Source organism: Girardinichthys multiradiatus, chromosome X, assembly GCF_021462225.1.
Source record: "Girardinichthys multiradiatus isolate DD_20200921_A chromosome X, DD_fGirMul_XY1, whole genome shotgun sequence".
NCBI lineage: Eukaryota > Metazoa > Chordata > Actinopteri > Cyprinodontiformes > Goodeidae > Girardinichthys > Girardinichthys multiradiatus.
In genome coordinates this window covers 26,851,726-26,875,074 of record NC_061817.1, presented here as the reverse complement: position 1 = coordinate 26,875,074, position 23,349 = coordinate 26,851,726, and the positions used below count along the sequence as shown (strand labels likewise).

Genomic DNA, 23,349 nt, shown 5'->3' with positions numbered 1-23,349 from the left:
TCATACACCTGCTTCAACAAACCCACTATCATCAGGACAAAGCCAGCAGCACTGTGAGGATCATATTCTTTGATTTTTCCAGTGCATTTAATACAATCCAACCTGATTTGCTTTGTCAGAAACTCCAGAAGACTCAGGTGGAGGCCTCAACAATCTCCTGGATCAAAGACTACCTGACAAACAGACCACAGTTTGTGAGACTGAAGGGTTGTGAGTCTAACCAGGTAGTCAGCAGCACAGGGGCACCACAGGGACTGTACTCTCACCATTACTTTTCACTCTGTACACCTCAGACTTCCAGTACAAGACAGAATCCTGTCATCTGCAGAAATACTCGGGATGATTCTGCAGTCGTGGGGTGGATCAGAGATGGACAAGAAGCTGAGTATAGGAAGGTGGTGGACCGCTTTGTGGCATGGTGTGGAAACAATCATCTCATTTTGAACGTGACTAAAACAAAGGAGATAATTGTAGATTTTAAGAGAAACAGGAATAACTCAAAAACTATTTCTATCATGGGAGAAGAAGTGGAGGTGGTGGAGGAGTATAAATACCTCGGTGTTCACCTGGACAACAGACTAGAGTGGAGATGCAACTGTGAAGCCATCTACAAGAAGGGACAGAGCAGACTGTACTTCTTGAGGAAGCTTAGGTCCTTTGGTGTTTGCAGCAAGATGCTGCATATCTTCTATAAGTCTGTTGTGGAGAGTGTGATCTCTACCATTATCTGCTGGGGAAGCAGCATCAGAGCCAGGGACTTAAAAAAGCTCAACAAGCTGATAAAAAAGGCTGGCTCTGTTCTGGGGACTCCTCTGGAGATCATTGTGGAAAGACGGATTCTTCATAAAATGAAGAACATTATGGAGAACCCTGAGCATCCTCTTCATGAGACTGTCCTACAACAACAGAGTGTCTTCAGTCAAAGGCGTCTTCAGATCTGCTGTAAGACGGAGCGCTACAGGAGATCCTTCCTGCCCACAGCCATCAGCATCTACAACGTCTCTTTGAGGAAACCTGCATAATATGAGCTACAACATTTAATTTCCCTTTGGGATTAATAAAGTATTTTTGAATTGAATTGAATGAATTAAAAACCAGTCAGTCAGTCATTTTCTACCGCTTATTCCATAATGGGTTGCGGGGGAGCTGGTGCCCATCTCCAGCAGTCTATGGGCGAGAGGCAGGGTACACCCTGGACAGGTTGCCAGTCCATCGCAGGGCAACACACAAACAACCACGCACACAGTCATTCATACACCTAAGGTCAATTTAGAGTGACCAATTAACCTAACAGGCATGTCCTTGGACTGTGGGAGGAAGCCGGAGTACCCGGTGAGAACCCACACATGCACGGGGAGAACATGCAAACTCCATGCAGAAAGACCCCAGGCCGGGAATCGAACCCAGGACCTTCTTGCTGCAAGGCAACAGTGCTACCAACTGCGCCACCTTGCAGAATTAAAAACCATTACCTAAAAAATATATCCATTGTATGTCTGTACTATCATCACTTAGGAACGCTGATTAACCTTGAAGTGTTTTTATCGTATGCACTGCTATTTCTGTCCATATCTGTTAATGCATCCAAGTACACTGCTCAAAACAATAAAGAGAACACTTAAACAACACAATATAACTCCAAGTAAATCAAACTTCTGTGAAATTAAACTGTCCACTTAGGAAGCAACAATGATTGACAATCAATTTCACATGTTGTTATTCAAATGGAATAGACAACAGGAGGAAATCTTTGGCGATTAGCAAGAAACACTCAATAAAGGAGTGGTTCTGCAGGTGGGGACCACAGACCACTTCTCAGTACCTATGCTTTCTGGCTGATGTTTTGGTCACTTTTGAATGTTGGTGGTGCTTTCACACTCATGGTAGCATAAGACGGACTCTACAACCCACACAAGTGGCTCAGGTAGTGCAGCTCCTCCAGGATGGGACATCAATGCGGGCTGTGGCAAGGTTTGCTGTGTCTGTCAGCGTAGTGTCCAGAACCTGGAGGCGCTGCCAGGAGACAGACCAGTACACCAGGAGACGTGGAGGAGGCCGTAGGAGGGCAACAACCCAGCAGCAGGACCGCTACCTCCACCTTTGTGCAAGGAGGAACAGGAGGAGCACTGCCAGAGCCCTGCAAAATGACCTCCAGCAGGCCACAAATGTGCATGTGTCTGCACAAACGGTTAGAAACCGACTCCATGAGGATGGTATGAGGGCCCGACGTCCACAAATGGGGGTTGTGCTCACAGCCCAACCCGTGCAGGACGCTTGGCATTTGCCAGAGAACACCAGGATTGGCAAATTCGCCACTGGCGCCCTGTGCTCTTCACAGATGAAAGCAGGTTCACACTGAGCACATGTGACAGACGTGACAGAGTCTGGAGACACTATGGAGAGTGATCTGCTGCCTGCAACATCCTTCAGCATGACAGGCAGTGGGTCAGTAATGGTGTGAGGTGGCATTTCTTTGGAGGGCTGCAAGGCCCTCCATGTGCTCGCCAGAGGTAGCCTGACTGCCATTAGATACCGAGATGAGATCCTCAGACTCCTTGTGAGACCATATGCTGGTGCGGTTGGCCCTGGGTTCCTCCTAATGCAGGACAATGCTAGACCTCATGTGGCTGGAGTGTGTCAGCAGTTCCTGCAAGATGAAGACATTGAAGCTATGGACTGGCCCTCCAGTTCCCCAGACCTGAATCCAATTGGGCACATCTGGAACATCATGTCTCGCTCCATCCACCAACGTCACGTTGCACCACAGACTGTCCAGGAGTTGGCGGATGCTTTAGTCCAGGTCTGGAAGAAGATCCCTCAGGAGACCATCCACCGTCTCATCAGGAGCATGTCCAGGCGTTGTAGGGAGGTCATATAGGAACGTGGAGGTCACACACAATACTGAGCCTCATTTTGACTTGTTTTAAGGACATTACATCTAAGTTGGATCAGCCTGTAGTGTGTTTTTCCACTTTAATTTTGTGTGTGACTCCAAATCCAGGCCTCCATTGGTTAATAAATTTGATTTCCATTGATGATTTTTGTGTGATTTTGTTGTCGGCACATTCAGCTTTGTACAGAACGAAGCATTCAATAAGAATATTTCATTCATTCAGATCTAGGATTTGTTATTTGAGTGTTCCCTTTATTTTTTTTGAGCAGTTTATATAAGAGGAAAAATAATGAAGTCTTACTTTGATTCTTTTTCCTTTTCCTGCTCAAGTTTGCGTCTCTTCATCTCTTCTGTTCTCCTTTGCTGTTTGTCAAGCAGAGCTTTTTTTCGCTGTGCCATTTCATCCTCTGGTCGGTCCTTATCATCCTATCATCCGGACAACAAGTAGTGGTGAATAAGCATGAATGCACTCAAATAAAACATGACTTAACAGAAAAACGTGAGGTAATACCAACCTTAAAAAACAAAACAACTCCTGCGTTCCATTCTGGCTCAGTTCGGTCACTCATTGAATCTGATAATGCATCAGGCACTTGATCATCCTCCTCCTTCTCTGCTCCCAAAGCAGAGAGAGAACTCTCTATTAAACTACTGCGATTGCCATTTGACACTCCAGCAGGGGCTTCACTCTCAAAGGAGCACTCTGAAGGGGCACCAGAGCTGCAGCCTGCACTAGCAAGGCCTTCTTTCTTTATCAGAGGACTGATAAAGCGCCCTGCCTCCATGTCCATGCTAAAAATACTCTGTCCATCATTGGAGCCTACTTCTGACAGGGTGTCATCTGCTGCAGTATGCGGAGGTGGAGTTGGTATAGGAGTCAATGAAGGTGTGGGGATAGGAGTCGCTCCAAATGAGCGCAGCTCATCCAGGCTGCCAGAGTCCCCTATAGAAAAGGATGATGAAGTCTGAACTTGAGACTGCCAAGGATTTACTCGACGAAGATGAGGGATGCGGTCCACATTCTGAGGTGGGGTGAGAACCCTTGACAAGGTTGGAAATTTTGTGTCCATTTGGCGACTGTGTTTCGGACTTTTAGGGGGTACAGACTGAGCTCTCCGATGAACTTGAGATTTTGGAGGAGCGGTATGGTTTGTCATTTTGCGGGATGGTGATGGAGAGGAGGAGGTTACGTTTAAACCACGGGTGGATTCTCGTGAGAGGCGTGGAGGAGCTGGGCTGGAAGGTTTAGGTTTGGCAGGAATAACCCAGGATTGGTTCGTGGATGCTGCAGGTGTCTTCTTGACGAGTTGATTTTGCTGGTCACTCAGCCGCTGCATGTCCGTTTGCAGGGAGGACAGCGCAGCGGTTAACTTGGACACAGCATTGTTATAATCTCCTAAAGGAGCTCCCATTTTTTCACCAGGTGTCCCAGAGCTCTTCGGCCCTGGCAAAGCTGCCTTTTCTTTAAACTGACTGCCCTCTTTTATGAGAACAGGTCCTTCTCCAACACTTAAGTCATATGCCACAAAGGGGCGCTGTTGAGCTTGTTCTTTCTCTTCTTCCATTCGAGCAAGCCCTTCCTCCAAAGCCAAACATGAGAGATCCTCCTCTGTGGATGAGGCACTAACTTGACCATTTTCTCCTTTCTCTCCACTGCCAACCTCATACTGCTCATTTTTTAACTGTATAAAGGCACGTTCCCCCAGCTTTTGGCGGTGCTTTGCAAAAATTGCCTCAATGCGTTTTTTCTGGGCTTCAATGGCTTTTCGCTTTTCTTCAAGCCGAGCTCCTAGTTCAGACATCTCATTATTTAGTTGTGGGCTCTTGCTCGGGCTTTCTTCAGACTTTTGTGCCCATGTGGTCACCTGAGCGGAAGATGGGTCGCTAGCTTTAGGAGAATCCATGTTATGTCTCTTTTTGCGCTCCGCAAAGTTGGTCATCTTCACTCCACTGTCAGGTGCGTCCTTAATATAGCCAATGACAGAATTTGCACGGGAAGCTGGTGTGTTTGGAGTCGATTGGGCCTTTGGCAGGTCTTCTAAGGCATCTGAATCTACACTGCCATCTCTCAAGACTGAGTCGTCATCCCGTGAACATCCTGAGGTGTTTCTGGTACGAACTGGCTCCATGGACTCTTTAGGCTGGTACATCATTCCTGAACGTGTAGGGGCAGAGCAGCTAATGGGTGCCAGATTGCTATCATATCTAGAACTAACAGAATCATCAGGTGAGTGGAGGTAGAAGCCATCAGGAGCACCATCAGGGTGTAATCGAGGTTCCATCTTGCCTTCATTGTGAATTATTTGGAGAGCCTCTTCAATGGTAGGCAGCTCACCAGTTTCACTTGTCTCAAGTCCATTCTCCTCAGCCAGCCTTGGGATAACAGGAGTCTGTGAGGCCCATGATGCCCTCTGTGGACCATTTGGTCCAGGGGCTTTACCAACCAAATGACTGATGTCTTCAGCAGGAGTGTATTTCTGATTCATGTTTTGGCCTGCTGGGTTAAGTTGATCTGAGCTCATAGAGCGGGTTATTACAGGGTTGCCCATCACTATATCTACATCACTGTCGAGACCAAAAGGAATGCTGAAGGACACCGCTGACAAGGGCCGGCTAGGAAAACGTGAAAAGCAAGTTAAACTAAAATTAAAGTAGTTGACTTAACAGTTTTTTAATGTTTTGGCACTACCTGAGAGGTTTCTTGCTCCATGTCTTTCCAACTCCTTCTATATGAGACATTGAGGTAGACTGAGTCAAAGGTCCTGAGTACAATGGGACACAGACAAACATGTAAAGGCATGCAAACATCACAGGGATGCACACAATATTCAAAATAAATATCAATGGAAAACAAAACTGTACAAAAATAAGTAAACAACACCACAAAACAACCGAAACAAAGAAAATGACTGAGGGAAATAGGGGTATCAAACTGATTGACTTAATGGTGACAAGTGCTGCCTTTGTACCTGATGCAGAAGATGAAATGGGGAGAAAAGGCTTCTTGAAGATGGAAGGAGAAGTACTGAAAAGTGGAAAAATGTAGTTTTAGTCTAGCTTAAACAAACATTCTCAACAATTGTTTGATAACTTCTAAACTCAAATTCAGATATTTTTGTACCTGTTACCACTGATGCCATGTTGTGTCACTGGTGTGGATCCATCTGATGAAATGGGAGACCCCCATTATGACTATGTAAGACCAATTAAATTCTATCCTGGGGTAACGGTGAACACAAACCTGTGACACTTACCTAACGTATCTATTGGCTGAACAAATTCTGGCCTTTGCACTTCTAACCAGTAAAGCAGCTCAGACAGGAAACTCAGAAAATTGAGCTACAGGATGACACATTAGGCCAGACATCAGAACTATTATGCATTGTTTAATGTACAAGTCAAATAATGATAGAGAGGGTACCTGAAGCTCCTGTGGTGTGTATAGCATGTCCTCCAGTGCCAGGTGACAGCAGCCCTTCAAACAGCTGTCACAGAACTCACGGATGAACTGCAGGTTGTACAGGCTGTCTGCTGCTGACATGGAGTCCTTCATTGAAACATCTTGCACACAGGAGTAAAAATGTTACCTTTCCAGGCATGGCCTGTTATCATTATATAAACTGAATGAATAACTAGAATCAATTTGGAATGTATGTAATTGACTTGAAATCTTACTGTCAATTGTACTGATTTTACTTTCTTTTGTAAAGTGCCCTGAGATCACATTTGTTGTAAACTGGGGCTATAAAAAATGAATTTAATTATGAGCTGACATAAGTAAACAGCCTGTGGTTTCTGAGGTAGCTATTTGAAGAGCTGTTTCATTCATTTAATTATTGAACTAGAAGCTTAAAATAAGATGCTGACTTCACTGTACCCACATCAGTGGGACTGAAAGTGTGAACATCCTCACAGGTGTAAACCAGGTGAATGGTTTCTGATTTGCTTTTCCTCTGTGAGCAGGCCAAGGAGAATCCATGGCAGGTTGAAAATAAATTAATAGCTTTCAAAAAAACTTCTAAATGTCTAGACCCATCATCATTCATGTTTTGTGTTCTCTAGATGTAAAAATACACAGATTATTTTAACTATTCATTTATATTAAACTTGTTAAGCATAAAGAATAAGTCTTTCTTTTTGTCTTTTGCTAAACGTGACACTCAAGATCAAGCTTTTCATTATTTTAAGTTCAATTTCATCAGTTGTTAACTTACCAAATATGTTTCACTAATAATTTGAATCTTTATAGGTCTCTTATTGTTATTAGGTTAAAAAACAGAACATTGTGTTTTGTCCTCATTTATATAATTAATTAAACAGCTGGCGAAAAACTATTGGACCATGCTTTTATTGCTGGTGAGGAGCAAAGTTGCTCTAAATTAAATTCAACTTCAAATATATTTTATTAACCCCAACAGGAAATTAAAACAAATACTGGATTCCTTGTGAGTAACATCTCCCTCTTTGTCCTGTTTGTGGTTTTTGGATGTGGCAGAGTATACCTGACGGCTCTTGTTGTTGAAGGTCTGATTTTATCGGTTTTGCTCCAGATAAAAGTACTTTAATAAGACTGAAGTACATGCCTGTGTGGCATTAGTCTGTTTTCATAATCTGGAAAAAAGCTGACCCTTCACCAACTTTTGAGTTATTATTTGCATCCTGCTGAAAAGCCTCTTAATGCACAGGTTAAAAAAGCGTGTCAGTACCTTCAAGCCTTAGTAGCCCAGGGTAATAGTAATGTATGACAGCAGCCAGAGCACAACCACTGGAGAGGTCTTTAACTTCCTTCACCTCTGGAAAGATCGGCTTCACTTTGAACGGAATTTTATCCTTCCTGTATCGGAGCTACAAAATACACAAACAAGAAAATCAAATGAAATACTGTGACTTTACAAACGCCAGAATCAAATTATGTATTGGTTAATGTTTTTATTAAAATTCAAAGTAAAAATTTTAAAAACACAAATGGGCACCCCTAATTTTATGACTTAGTGTTGCTTATGACACGTCAGGAATTACTTTGTGAGACAAAGAGGACAAACAAAAAGTCATGCTAAGGAAATGCAAAATGGGATGAGCATGGTTGAGTTGGTGACAGAAGACAAACACTAAATCAGTGCTAAAAGAAGTCGAGAAATGGGGTCAAGAGGGTCTCAAGAGGTAGAGAAGTAGGAGAGAGAAAACATTTCAGGTCTAACTGCAGAAAAAACAAAGCAGGGGCCATCTGACTAAACTCATCTCTGATAAAACCCCATGCAAACACACAGCACCTGAGAAACCAGTTTACACATGGCAGCTTCAAAGTCCAGCTTTTTTTAAACAATGATTCATGCATCACTCATGCCTTTATAAATAATAACTTTTGGCCCCGTCCTGCAACAGCATTAGTTTTATACTGCAGTTGCTGTTCAGTGCAGACAAATATATTTGATGCAAAATGCAAACTCAAACCAGCTCATGGGGATTTAAAAACAAAAAACCGACCTGATCAGAATTTTGAGAAATTTGATGAGGACACTGGAAGGATGGACGGATAGGGAGGATGCAGAGAAAAGGAGGGAACTTACAGGAACAAGTTTCCAATACCAGCGTGTAGGACACTGTCAGAGCAAAGGAAAAAGTAACAAAAAAAAATAGACAAAGAAAGAGGAATGGAAAACAGGAGCACAGGGACAGCTATTAAGTATGCAGTAGAAGAACAAGACAAACCGGACAAGAGATCACAAATGTTTCTTAAAATTGCAAAGGAAATTTGCTTATCAGGTGCTCAATATTTGAGTTGGTAAAACTCTGCTTGTAAGGTTTGCAGAGGTTTAATTTTACCCTACATTTGTGTTTTTTTCTCCTGTTGCTCTGTTGATTTATTTTATAAAAAAGATTTTACGGATTCTGCATTTCTATAAACAGTTTTTGTTCCAATGGAGAAAAAAAAAGCAGTTCTTGTGTAAACTTGAGTATTTTATCTTTAAAAAGGCATAAACTAGTCTTCATGACATTAGTATAAGTACTGGCCATTACTGAAGCGCACTTTAACCTCTTCAGATTACCAGAGTTAACTGCACCTCGAAAAACAAAATAAAAAAAAATTGATTTGCAAAAGCGAAAATATCTGGTTGCTCCCAAAAACACCATTTCAGGATTGTGCTTCTTTTGGCAAATGTTCTTTCTTCCCATTTAAACAGAACTCTCTTGAATTATCCTAAAACAGATTATAAAGGTTTATGTGCTGAATGTTGTTCGGGATATCGGCAGTACTCACAGAAGGCTCAACAGGTTGGGGTTCTGCTGCTGACTGAGGCGAGTCATTCTGAGCTCCTTCTGTACGTTCTCGCAGCTTCTGGTTTAACTAAGGACAGAATATAACAACTGTTAAAATCCATACCAATCATAGATATTTTTAATAAAACATACAATAAGTCATACATTACTAGAAAATATTAAATAAATACTACATCGTCTGCAACAGAAACCTGGGAAATACAACAAAAATGTGAATTTAAAACATGCCGTGTTTCTTCTGAATTGCTCCTTACCGCATTAACCCAATGAAGCAGAGCATCCTCCCAACTGGCAGCTCCGTCTAGAAGATCAGCAGAGCCACATGTCTTCACTGCAGTCACAGTCTCTATGGCTCCCACTGTCATCAAGGCATCTATCACGGCCAGATGAGCACTCTGCAAACATCCCAAAGGAAAAAGATAAGGCGACAACCAATTAGAGAAACCAATATTGCTGGAAAATCGCTTGATTAGTTTTGAAAGACAGTGTTTACTTCACAGCGGATATTATCTCGTGTGCTGCAGCCCTTTTCATTGTATACTGGCAGTATCCTCTAGAGGTCACTACAATCCAGTGGTTGACCAGCAAAAACTTTCAACAAACTTTTTCACCAGGCAAACACAGACAACAGTAGATGTGGGTGAACTTTGGACCCATGTTTGTGCATCCATTAAATCATTAAATAGGCAGCAGACCTGTAATATGATTACACACAAGACCTGGAACTGTCATTCTTCAGCTACTTTCCCTTTAATTGACTTACCTTTTGCACAGTAAAACATTTCAATATGACTCACTTAAAACAAACATGCAGGATATGCCAGATGAAATGAGAGGCTGTTACTTGACGACAAGAAAACATAATTAGAAAAGAATGTGTTCATATCTAATTGTATTATTTTTATTACAATAAATATTATTATGAAATAAATTTTAGAACATAAATACAAACATATTTATATTTAAAACCATTACCTTTAGGTTTTTTCTTCATGCACAGGAGACCCTTACAGAGTCTGATCAAATACTCTGAGCTCATTAAAATGTAGTACCAACATTAACAGCTCAGTCAAAGCGAGAATGTTAATTCTTTAAACCTGTTAACTTGTTAGAAGCTGTGCTCTGTCTGCACCGCAGCGTTACAACTTAAACTTTCTTAACCTATTTTGATAGCGTTTATTCAAATTTCATACCTATTGTTTTTATTCATCAGTATATTTCCAGAAACGAGAAATTTACATTTGGACTAGACTTTATAGAGTTATCCAATTATCAAAAAAGTTTAAAAAGCTTAAAATAATTTTCTATGTAATGTTATTCTTTTAATAGCTCATCGTCCTTTATCAAGAAAGCCTTTGCCTCAAATCTATAATGAGTTTCTAAATTTGTTTCTGTTTCAGTCTTTATTTTTTTAGTAGTCATCAGTATATCTCCCTCCTGAATAGTTCACTGCAAAAGCCCTTAGGGATGAGTATTCATTTGAACTTAGTAGAGAAAAGACTGGTCAAAAAGCAATCCATTCCAGCCAAAGGCCTACTCAGTTAATCCACACGTTTGAGCCTAATCTGTGAAAATCAATACCTTGACCCTTTAAATACTAACAAATTCTACCTCAGTTGCCAGACATTCTTTGCCAGCCTTTTATGCTTGCCCAGATAGGGACTAGTAGCAGTTTAGCTGTGCAAATGAGCGCGGTATACATGTCTGCCTACAGAACCCGGCTGCAAAGCGCTGACCTGGGCAGACCCCTGGCAGAGCAGGCTATGCCAGGAAAGGCTTGTCAGATAGTTTTGGGGCAAGCTCTGTCGATGTGTCATTCACTGCAAGGATTGCGGCCATAGCTGGTTTGCCCTCCAAATACTGTTGACAAAATAGGAGGCTGTCGCTTCTGTGTTCATGAAATACGGCTTGCCTTTTCAGCAAATACAAAGGGTGACTTTACAAATGCCATGATATGTTGGGTATCAAGAAATTGAAAGGATTTGAGAAATGTTCGCATGGTGCTGTTAACCAACATCAATATTACATAAAATACTATGCACATCATTATTCCCAAATTTGCTTATTGATCTAATAGATTCATGCACTGTCATACAATTAAAATATGCAGTAAAATGTACTCATCATTTTATTCATGCACAGTACAATAAGTAATAAAAAAAGAAAACAAGAAGTATTTAAAATGTATACTGTAAGACGTACTCAAAAGAGAAATATTCTAGAAAAAATTAGAATAAAGTACAGAAATGTAATTAAGATCTATAAAACCTTTGCTGTGTTGTTCTGTAGTTTTCAAATGACAGTGGAAGATAATTTAAGACAATAAAAAAGCTAAATGAAACAGGACGAATGAGTTGTAGCCACTTGCGGATTTGCCACTGCAGACCCAGGGGAGTTTGCTAAGCTAAATCACAAGGTTCCCTAATGAGTAAAGAGAGAAGCTACTCCAGCACACAGCTCTGAGCCTGCCAGATCACCATAACAACCAACCAGCTGACCCATAATGCATCCGAGTACAAGCCTGACTGCAGTACTTATCTGTGCTCCTGGCTTAGCCCCGATTCTCAGCTCTGAAACATCCTGCACCTCTGCAATATCTTGTAGAGAGGAAAAATAAACATCGATTAATCCCGTTGACATTTAAAACATAATTTGGGAGACAAAAAAACTGCTCGTATGTGATCTTTGTTAACGAAAGTAAGAAAAAGTTATATCATCAGACAAATTCATGTTGAGGGGATTTTGTCTGAAATATGACTTAACCCCATCCCCCATCCCTGCCTTGTTCCTGTATGATGGGGAGACAAACAGGGGGATCAAGCAGGCCTGGGGCCCAACTAGGGATTTTGGAAAAGAGGTTAATACTCATATGTATATGAAGTGTACACTTACATAAGGTAATATAGCTCAAAATGAATTTACACCAAATTTGGGGCACATTTCAAAGCATAATTACCAAAATTTCCTTAGATAAAAAACCCTTTAATCAATTTGAATAATAAACTGAATCCAACTGCAGTTTGATAGTTAGGAATATTTGGAATGTGTGTACCCGACTTGAAATCTGTATGATTCTAGCAAATTGACTTTGTGAAGTGCCTTGAGACGACATGTGTTGTGAATTAGCGCTATATAAATAAAACCGAATTGAATTGAAAACCAATTATGTTCAGAGCAGCAACAGACCAAAGAAAAATAAATGATGCAAGATGATGGTTAGCGTTTCTGATAATCTGCCACTTCTGTTTCCAGCTAAGCTCTTGACTGATGTTCACTTGACCAAAAACCTGCCGAAGTGTCCCTGGCACTACGAAAGAAACAGCGGACCAGAGTAAAATCTAGATACATTATAGTTAACATTAATCACATCTTCACTGTTAATATCAGAGTTTGTAAAACTCGTTCAAGGTGTGACTGCAGGGTTTTTGTTGCAACCACCCATCCTAGCAACCACCCAACGTGAAGATGAGAGGAATAGCTGGCATGGCGGGAGAAGCCAGCTAGACAACAAGGCTGTTGGGTAAGAAGTCACACCTCTCATTTCACAATCCCAGCAACATAACTCCTGTTATAAAGCACATGGTTGTTCAGCTCAGATTTACTGAAGTAAAGGCATCAGAGAGCATTTTGTGGCACAATTATTGTTTCAAGAGCACTGTAATCGGGCACTCAACATGAGACAAACTGGGGTATAGAGGGGGTCATTGGTCATCTCTGGGATGTCAACCAATCATGAATGACGACATTCAGCCTATGTAGTGGATTATGTGTAATCTTCAAAGATCTTTATCCTCAAATGGAGGAGTGATGGGGGCTGGGCAGATGCAAGCAGGACAACCCAAATATTTATAGAACCTCAGTCACTAAAAATACATAAGACCTGATCATGACAAAACAAATAACCTTTTTTTCTATATTTCTATATATATATATATATATATATATAGAAATAAATAACAGGGTGGCTATGTCTCTCTTTTATGCAGATTACAAATACTCCACCTTAGGTATAGGTAGGTGCATCAAGACGAGCCAAAACAACAGCCACTTTATTTGATCTGTTGTGTTTGGATTTAAATGTAAACCTAATTTCACAAACATTAGTAAACAGCATTAAGGCAACAACCTTTACTTATCCAAAAGAAACCAACAATGAGAAGGCAGATTACTTGACAGTAGTATTGGTGACAAGCATAACCATGCATTTAATCTAGAAAAATGTGAAGCCTTAAACAGTCAACCTGCAGCAGATTGCCACTGCTGCAAAGCTGTTTTACTGGCCAGGGCCCACACTGATGCTCCATCCCTGTAACACTGCAGCATGACCCACTTTCTTCACTTGCCATACAAGCTGCATTGCCAGTCACTCGCAGACAAACTCAGAGAGCAGTCAGTAACTGGGGGATCATACACTAAAGTAGCACATAGCAACTGCAGCAGCATCAGAAACCGACCAGGCATTGTCTCAACTAGAAAGACCTAACTTAACTGGGCAGAAGAAATTAAATATTGTGCATTAAAGGACCATGAACAACAGATACCTGTGTCTTTAAATTTAGCTACCTTTTTGCTTTCATTTAAAATGGTTAGTTGTTTAATGTGTTTTAGTGAAACAGTATGAAATAAAGCCTAAACTATCTACACCAATGGTAATTATCAGAAAGCTTGTATAAGGTTTAAGAAAACTCTTGATGTTCCAATGCACTTGCCATGGTACAAGCATGAGGTGCTTTATGTAAAGAAAAAGAAAAACTGTACAGATGTATGTTAATGGGTAAATAACACAGTAAACAGCTTTATACAGCCGTGAACTGCTTAGGACGTCTCTCTACTAGAATAAGGATCCAGCTTTAAAGAGCAAACAGGGATTCGATGTAAATTAAAATTATCAAAAAAAGGGTAAAGAAACTAAAATTAAGGAAAAAGAAATGTGTACTAACCAGCTTTCTCCCAGAACCGTTTCGGCTTAGAAAAGGGCATATTGATCCAAGCTCATGATTTAGCTCACCATCAGAAAACTAGCTCCTTTTAAACATCAACTCGTATGCCTAATAAGCATCCTTTGCCCAGGTCACGCAAACTCAAAGTGCTGCATATGGAGGCAAACATACCAGGACTGTACTATAGCCAATGACAATGTCAGTCCTGTGATTGAGCATTCCTGCCTTTTGTTGTGTGTAAGCACATATTGGCACTGCATTGAGCCATCTCTGTTTGGTTCATGTAAATTACCATACGTGAACAGCCCTGGCTTCCAAAGGAGTTTCATTTTTATGTTGTTGAGATGCAACAAATGACTAGTGAAAAAGGAAAGGAAAAAACGGTGCAGTCATCAGGTGTACAGTACAAGTTGTGGTACCAAGCATTCAGCTGCAGGGGAGCTAACAACACAACACTGTACACAACAAATCCCTGAGGAGGCCATCACTTTCAAAAACAGCGTGTATGTGCACAGATTTGGGGTCTTTCTGATCAGAGTGAAAAGTATGGCTAATACCAATTCTACTGTAAGCGGTTTCAAATTTCATCAGCCAAATACAAACTGTATACAGAAATTCAATTTTTAGGATTTAATAAATGTAGTTTGTAATCATTTTCCGGGTGAAGAGTTTGGAGCAATATAATGTTACAAGACTGAAAGACATATAGAGATCTTTTGCCAGTGGCTAAGAGGACAAACCTGTTTCTCTTGATTTAAACTCACTGAGCCAGCTCATTGTATTCTCTCAACACAGGAGCTAAAGTTTCACTAGAAATCTCTAGCTTTTGTTGTGATCTGAATCAATTGTACATATACTCCATCTCCCTCTCACACCCTGAAAGTAAAGTAGTCATGCCGTTGTCCTCGCAGCTGGAACCACTCATGTTTTGAGATCAGTTGAGGAAGTATACGACGTTGGGGGAAGGGCTGAATGGCTGAAGGGTCTTTTTGATGTCCTTTAATCCCCAGAATCAAAGCCTAAACATGGCCCAATAACAGCAACCACGTGATCCTGACCTCCTGTTTTTTTCTGCAGATTTCTAAATAACAGAGTTGGTTTCAGTAAATAAACCTAACGCAAAAATATAAGAATAAGGAAACCGTGCACACAACGTACCACTGTTCCTTACATTACTTTTCTCAATTTGAACACTAACACTGGAGTTTGTGGGCAGTGGGGTGAGCAAGGAAGGCTACAATCACACTGCAGGTCTTGAAGCTCATTTCTGATTTTTTGCTGAAATCCGTTTTTTTGCATGGTGGTTTACACTACTATTTAATCGCAGCTACCATCGGACTTCAGTCAGAATGGTTCAGGACCCCATAACGACCCAAACGCACAGTTTACCGAAACAAAAACGGATGTCGGCGTCTGTGTATCATCTTTTAACTTGTTGGGCAATGCAATATTAGGACCACATAATAACAAGACAAAGGTATGAAAACAGAGAGTCCATCTATTAACAATGGCATTTTGTGAAGCAGTGGCTGCTACTTCTGTAGAAAAGTCTGTTTGGATGCGTAGTTGGAGCCAGGACAATAACGTAGAAGTCGGATGAAACGCGACGTGACCAGTCAGATTGTGGACACTTTGAAAACCATAGGATATGTATTTAATTTTGGTACCACATGTAGACGTGCAGGCAAATTCAGGTGGCTTTTAAAGGTATATCCTGCTTTAATCCCACAAAATATTTATATTCTGCACAAAAAGTACTGAAAGAGTTTGGCGAATCACATATCAGACATTACCATTTTGATGGGTTTATGTTGAAGGTCTGCCTCAGTAACTGTGGCTTCCTGATCTTTGGCGACTATGCCTCTCTGTGTGAGGAGCTGCAGCAGGGCGATGTTGTCTTTGGGCTGTGCCTCAGATCCAGTACTCCCAATAATAATGCTGTAGGTGCGACAATATAACTCTGAGGACTGCAGCAGGCGCGTGACTGGAGGTTTGAGATGCTCCTGTTCATACTGGTCACAGTAGAAGGGGTCACGCAGCTCTGCAGGGACATTTTCTATTGATGGAGAAAAACAGATAATGATTAGACTGATTAGAATTTTAAAACTATCGCTTGGTAACAGTCATTGTTGGTAAAGGTCAATGTAACAAACTGGAAAACAGTGACAAAAAAAAAAAAAAAAAAATCACTCGGCAAATAATTTGCATAAACCGGCTATCTTAAATCACCTTTGAAATAAAAATAAAACATGAACAAAGCAAAATACAAAAAGGGCAAATCTAGGATCCTGTTTAACCAGGAAACACCTTTAGGAAGATTCAGAGGTCGAAGAAGTGGTGCACTGTTAACCACACCTGCTCACAAACAAAAAAACAAACAGGCCTGAGGAATTTTTAGATGAGCCATTCAACTAAATGAGCAAAACTACACTTTAACAAGTGGCAGAAAGCACATTTAATTTAGCCATAAATAAACAAAACACGTTTTGCAACAACAAAATTATTTTACACACAACTCAAAGCCTATTGGATCTGGTGACTGTGCAGGCCATGGGAGATGTTCAACTTCACTTTCATGTTCATCAAACCAATCTTTCACCAGTCTTGCTGTGTGTATTGGTGCATTGTCATCCTGATACACGGCACCGCCTTCAGGATACAATGTTTGAACCATTGGATGCACATGGTCCTCAAGAATGGTTCGGTAGTCCTTGGCAGTCCATGTAGCACACGTATTGGGCAAAGGGAAAGCCATGATATGGCAGCCTAAACCATCACCCATCCACCCCCATGCTTCACTCTGGGCATGCAACAGTCTGGGTGGTACTTTGGGGCTTCTCCACACCGTAACTCTCCCGGATGTGGGGAAAACAGTAAAGGTGGACTCATCAGAGAACAATACATGTTTCACATTGTCCACAGACCAAGATTTGTGCTCCTTGCACCATTGAAACCAACGTTTGGCATTGGCATGAGTGACCAAAGGTTTGGCTATAGCAGCCCGGCCGTGTATATTGACCCTGTGGAGCTCCCAACGGACAGTTCTGGATGTGGTTCGTCCTTCTTGGTGGTATGCTGACATTACCGTGGATACCGTGGCTCTTGATACATCACAAAGACTTGCTGTCTTGGTCACAGATGCGCCAGCAAGACGTGCACCAACAATTTGTCCTCTTTTGAACTCTGGTATGTCACCCATAATGTTGTGTGCATTTCAATATTTTGAGCAAAACTGTGCTCTTACCCTGCTAATTGAATCTTCACACTCTGCTCTTACTGGTGCAATGTGCAATCAATGAAGACTGGCTACCAGGCTGATCCAATTTAGCCATGAAACCTCCCACACTAAAATGACAGGCGTTTCAGTTTCATTGTCCAACCCCTGCATTTCATGACTTACCTTAATAATTAACAAAAAACTTCAATAAACAGTCGCTTGGCATCTATGGTTTTTTTTATTACACCAAAGCATAAGTCTAAAAATTTAAAAACAAAAATGCTCACCCTTACCAATTTTAACTAACTCTTCAGGCAAGGATGAACACAAACATGTTGGCTAGTTTAAAAAGTTGCTTTCAGGCAGATACAAGTTTCTTTGCCATGTTTACTGATCGCAGGCGCAATCTTATCACATTTGCTTGACCAAAAAAAAATACGACAGTCTCAAAAGCCCAAGTAAAGTAACATCCAGAACAATAGTGGACGCCAAAATGTACATCATAATTCTGTTCTTCTGTAGCTGCATATTAATTTGGGTATTAAACAACTGACAGAAATTGATTTTTAAAACTTATGATTCAAATTAAAACACAAAAATACATAAATAACACTTTCTAAATTTTAAATGACTAAGCTTACTGGAAAGAACATTAAAGAGAAATGTCAAATAAAAAAAATGAAAAGAATCCAAACATAAGCAACAAACCAAATGTTTTAACTTCCCATTTCCCACTAACAGATAACGCACCACGAGTGGTGACAGACCTCTCCCCTGCAAATCTGAATAACTTAAAAGTAAATAGATTATTAATAGTAGATTATTTTGTTAAAAGATTTTGTTAGGTGTAATTGTAGACAATGCTTTTAGACTGGTCAATGACTACTTAAGACCTAAACTATCACAATTATCCTACACCAAATGTTTTATGACTGTATTTGACAAACCCACAAAGAAACCAGTTTCACCGAATCCATTTGTGTGTCTGTATAAACCTTCTTAAGTGTCTAAGAGTTTAAAAGGTCTTCAGAAATTGAAAAATCAGTCATAAAAACAGAAAACATATTTTAAACTTTGAGTCTAAAACTGATTATAACTTGTTATATTCTTTTCCATATTAACAAAACAGAAAGCTGAAGTAATTAATGTATATGTAAGAAAAATAGGTCCCGGGAATGATGTGCTAAAAACTCCCCTAGAAGGCAAAGCAGATGCAAATGCCACAGCTTGGTGATATGAGAAAGACTGTTATGAAAATAATTTCCCTGTGTGACTTACCATAAACAATGACAGTCCATGACATATTAAATATAAAACTAGGTACAAGTTTCAAGTAGCAGGTCCATAAAGAACTGCCCATAAGTCAAATGTTTACTACATAAACCTCAAGTAATGACAGCAAACCGATGGGAAGGTATGAAAAAAATGCAGCTTAAAGCTGTATAAATAATGGTAAAAAGACAAGAAAAGCTAACATAACACTGAATTAAATACAACTCTTTGGATGTATTTTCATTTTTACAAAAATACGTATTTGCTTAAACTGGTGCAAGAACCTCCCTGTCATTTTTACAGGTCATGGAGTCAGTGCTTTATCTATTGGTTTGAGTGAACAGGCAAAAGTCAAACGTGTGCAAAGTTTATTGACTCAGTCAGTACCACTGGCAGATCAGTCCAGGTAAAAAGTAGTCCAGCAACTTTCCATCTGAGCACAAAACATGGTAAACCCTGACAACCCCAACAGCTCACTGACTTCTTACTATTCAGACTGGGAGAAGAAGCAACTGAGCAGATATGCAAAACAGTTATTTATGTAAAATTGGACAAGTTTTAAAAAGGTCTAGTGGAACTGTTATAGTTTACAAGCAACGCTGCAGTCAGGTTTGCTCTGTTAGCTGGTATCTAAAACTGACATGCAAAGTTAGATAACAGGAGACATGTCCCTTTTCATTGACTGATTGAGCTTGTATACTGGCTGGGTCATAGAACATCACCACATGTCTCAAAGTGCTCATAACACACAGCAAGACAGGCTTCTATACAAAGCATTAGCACCTAGCAAATGTTCAAGGTGAGTAAGGTTCTTCAGAATGAAATAGCTCAGCAAGAACCAGCGGCCTTTGTGTTATTACCCTTTAAGAATAAAAATGTACGCTGATTTTAAGAAGGCTTCATGATCCCTTTAGAAGACAAGATGCCAACTGAAAACTTTCAGGAACTCTGCTATTTACTAAATAATTCAGTGACACCCAGTGTATTCCTGCTTGTTGTTTTAAATGTTCATCATGTGGTTGAAAAGATCAAACACATATGATTATCTGGTTTTATTTTAAGAACAAAGTAGGTACTGTTCTGTTACGCAAAAACCTTTAGCTTTAGTCAGAAGAGCAATTTTAGCAGCCCACACTCCATGTAACCACTCAAACTCAGAAAAATGGCATCAAGGAGGTCACCTTAGCTCATTTTTAATAACTTTATTTCAGAATGTTTCAAAATGCAGCACACCCTGATCGACATCACTATCAATGTGCAGTGGCCAGGTCTGTGAGTTAAAAAATTACTGTTAATTTATTTTAAGAAAAAAAACAAAACAAAAGGAGTACCTTTTCTTTATTGGTCAGAGGCTAAAATGGCATAGACAGCAATCAGCTATTGATCACTGGACCACAGTCTGATTGGGAGATAAAGCACACAACATATGAAGCTCCTCGTCTTCACATGCCCTCAAAGATCCACTTACCATAAACATGCTATCCCTGAAAGCCCATCATATCCTGTAACATTAACACAGGAACTGCTCCACTGCAGCACAGTAGGCTTAATTGCATTAAAGGGCCGGTGTACACTGAATAACATCCTACAGAGTGAAAGTGATTACATTACAGCCGCTTCAGAAGTAAACAGGACAACACTAGAGGAGAAGGCAAGTAAATATAAAAATAATTGAGATGCAATATAAAGAGATGCTAGAACTTTAAAGAGATGTTAGAATCAAACGCTAAAATATATCTGGATGCAATTACTTAAAGCCTACTTGGACCTTTAATAAGTAGAGTGAATGTTCTTATAGTTATTTATACCATAACATGTCTACCACTCATGAAAATACCTAACTACAATTAAATTTACACTGATCTTGCAGTAATTTAATAAAAGTGCCACTTTGATTGTCATCGTTCTCCTTGTTAAGCGAGTTTTTTAAGTTGCATTTTGTTTTTTCCATTAACACTGATAAAAAATGGTTCAAGACCATGGATAGACAATGATTTGTTTATAGGTTAGAAATGGGAATATATAGGCACAAAATGGCAGCATGACTTGGCAAAGGGAAAAACTGGCTTGGAGCCACTGAAATACAAAATAAAATACAGCAACCGTGTCCAGGGATTGGCCTTAAGGAATATCACCTTGTACACAATTTAAACATTCTGACTGAACACTAACAACAAGCATACATCCTCATGGGCCTGTATTTCATCTGGACCATAAAACTAACACTGGTTGGTTTTTCCAGGATTTTACTATTTATCACAATTTAACAATTTTTTTGTTTTAAAGTACACCCTGGTTTTACTTAACGGCAGTAAAATAGACATAACACTGACGCACAGTTTAAACCAATGGCGTGAACTCAGGAGAAAAACTGAAGGCCTGTAAGTGTTGCTTATTAAAAACAAGCTTCCTCCTAGCCTAAACAGGTAAGTCTCGAGTTTCATTCCAGCCTAATGGAACAAACTAGCTTGAGTCACCCTTAGATAATTAGTCAATCATTTCCCCCCTCAACCTTCAAGCTGGATCAGTTGTTTTGCTACATATTTAGAATACAAGTTCACTAATGAATGTTATAATCTCCTATGTATAAAAGCCACACACCTGCCAGTCCTTGCCTAAAGGTAAAACAGGAAATTGGAATTTCATTTCATTGCTTTAGCTTTTTAATCATTACCCTCCATGCTACTTTGTTTAGGCATAAATGAATACTGATGGTGGAATTTTGTTCAACCTTCTGGCTGTCCTGGTCTCTAAGCCTTAATACCTTTTTTTAGTGCCAACATAAATATTTTAATTCAACCCTTTAAGCATTTCATAACTAAATAGAGATTTATGTTTGAGTAGCTTATATATTAGATGACAGAGCATTTGGTTTTGCCACATATCTTAAAAAGAACTTGATTTATTTAACACACTGGTTCATTAGAAATGTTTTAAAATGTTGCCTGTTGTTACTTTAATCAAGTTAATTGCGCTTGAAAAGCTAAGATGACCTAGCCTGGCTCCTCCTTGGCTACCCTTCCTAACCAGCTGAATTTCTGGGAAAGGATCTGGTGATGTCACCCTGAATTTGCATGACTATCATCAAGGCTACTGAGTTGATTAAGACAGAAACTAAACATGATGAGTGTTTGTTGTCATATCCCTGTGGCTTGACATGACTTTGACCATAGGGTGTGGCTAAGGTGCTAAATTGAGTACACAAAGGTGGCAACAGCCTGCAGTCTTATACCCAAGACTTGTGTGGGATTGTGTAACACAAAGGTTAAATTACTGAAGAAAAACGGAGTTCACAAAAAAAAAAAAACCTTTACTGGCCAGATGAGCAACACTTGTGATCTTCTCCAACCCTTTTTAGAACATACGATTACATTACCTTCAAGTCAATGACATATCATTTGACTGGTGAGAAAGTAGTCTTGTAAAATGTAAAGTCAACTGGAATGAAAAGGCACGTATGGTGTCTCCTTTCCTGAAGTTATAATCTTTTCCAAGCTGGTATTCTAAAACAAACCCACGTGTCAACATATCAGGGTTAAAACTGACAATATTTCAAGCAACCCAAACATAGATCTTTGTGTGGTGTGTAAAATACTACTTATATAACGTTGGAAGTTTTTTTTTTTGCATCACAGTGACTGAGTGGTTTGTCAATCAGGAATTTTACTGACTGAAGATACTGGAGGAGAACGTCTAGTAAATTAAGTTGCCATAGAATAATGCTGAATACTTCCAAACACTGGATTTAATTTATATGCATTGGTAATAAATACAGCAGAGACTATAGTTTAGTCTGTCCGGTGTAAACTCCCATTGTCACAGATGAAAGAACATATTTGAGAACACAAATGCCCTGTGTACCATGTCTGTGTAGCCTGTCATTTCAGACCTCAGGACTGGTATTAGAACAGAGTGGTTAGCTTGATAAGGGAGGCCTACATGAGGAGGCCCGTTCCTCTTACATACATACCCATAGAAACAGAACAAATGACATGTGTCACAGTCCAAAAATGCATACAGTGCCAGCGTCCTCTTTTCAACTGCGGCTCTTTGTGCTAAAATCACCGAACAACACAAGCACTGCAGTTGCTTTCAGAGCATGTGCGTTTCACTAATATAATGTAAACACACTACCAGACAACAAAAGAATGATGGTCCTGAGTAAAACTGGATTTTAAGCCACCAGGCCCGAACAAAAAACAAAAAAAAAAACCCTACCTGAACTCCCGTAGGACTTCGCCAGCAGCCATCCTACACTTGCACATATTTTTGATTTACTGCAGTCATACAAATCCAATGGCTTTATGTCTCGGACCAAAAAAGTCTTCTTCTTAGTGGGGGAGTCCACCATAGCGACACTGTAAAAAAAAAAAAAAAAATAGCAAGCGATGCGGGCAAAAAAAAAAGGTATTCAAGAAGGTATAAAAATCCTCAGGCAATCATTATTTCAGGTCAGTATTCCACACGACCGCAGGGCTGGGAATACGGATGTGGTTCCAGGTTTTCCTCGGGAAATATCCGCCCCGGTCTTGCTTCAAAGCCAGCTAATGTACTTCTCTGCGACAAAAATGTCCGTTACAGTTACAGTTTACCACCGAACGAAGCTAAAAGATGCCGAGATGCTCCAGAAAGCCGGACTATTCCCTCTTGTTTCTGCCCCTCTTCGTCCGCATTGCTGCGTTGTCACTTCACCGTACACAGCTCCACTTTAGTCCAGCCGATGAGTGACCACCAGGTGCTCCACACTG

The 23,349-nt window shown here is 40.2% G+C and overlaps 1 protein-coding gene across 3 annotated transcripts in view; it reads right to left on the bottom strand.

Moving 5' to 3' along the window:
* Positions 1 to 23,349, bottom strand: part of LOC124862874 (calmodulin-regulated spectrin-associated protein 3-like) — a 28,914-nt gene extending 5,565 nt beyond the window's left edge. Inside the window, exons 1-13 of one of the 3 annotated variants that reach the window (XM_047357055.1) lie at positions 22,820 to 23,349; positions 15,906 to 16,168; positions 9,427 to 9,567; positions 9,153 to 9,239; positions 8,461 to 8,493; positions 7,600 to 7,738; positions 6,315 to 6,454; positions 6,148 to 6,232; positions 6,015 to 6,057; positions 5,863 to 5,918; positions 5,583 to 5,655; positions 3,409 to 5,506; positions 3,195 to 3,319 (exon numbers count right to left, since the gene is read on the bottom strand). In XM_047357055.1, the coding sequence (XP_047213011.1) occupies positions 3,195 to 3,319; positions 3,409 to 5,506; positions 5,583 to 5,655; positions 5,863 to 5,918; positions 6,015 to 6,057; positions 6,148 to 6,232; positions 6,315 to 6,454; positions 7,600 to 7,738; positions 8,461 to 8,493; positions 9,153 to 9,239; positions 9,427 to 9,567; positions 15,906 to 16,168; positions 22,820 to 22,952 (3,416 nt within the window). In that variant the 5' untranslated portion in view covers positions 22,953 to 23,349. The remainder of the gene's footprint in view (positions 1 to 3,194; positions 3,320 to 3,408; positions 5,507 to 5,582; positions 5,656 to 5,862; positions 5,919 to 6,014; positions 6,058 to 6,147; positions 6,233 to 6,314; positions 6,455 to 7,599; positions 7,739 to 8,460; positions 8,494 to 9,152; positions 9,240 to 9,426; positions 9,568 to 15,905; positions 16,169 to 22,819) is intronic. The other 2 variants (XM_047357057.1, XM_047357056.1) reach the window with 2 other exon arrangements.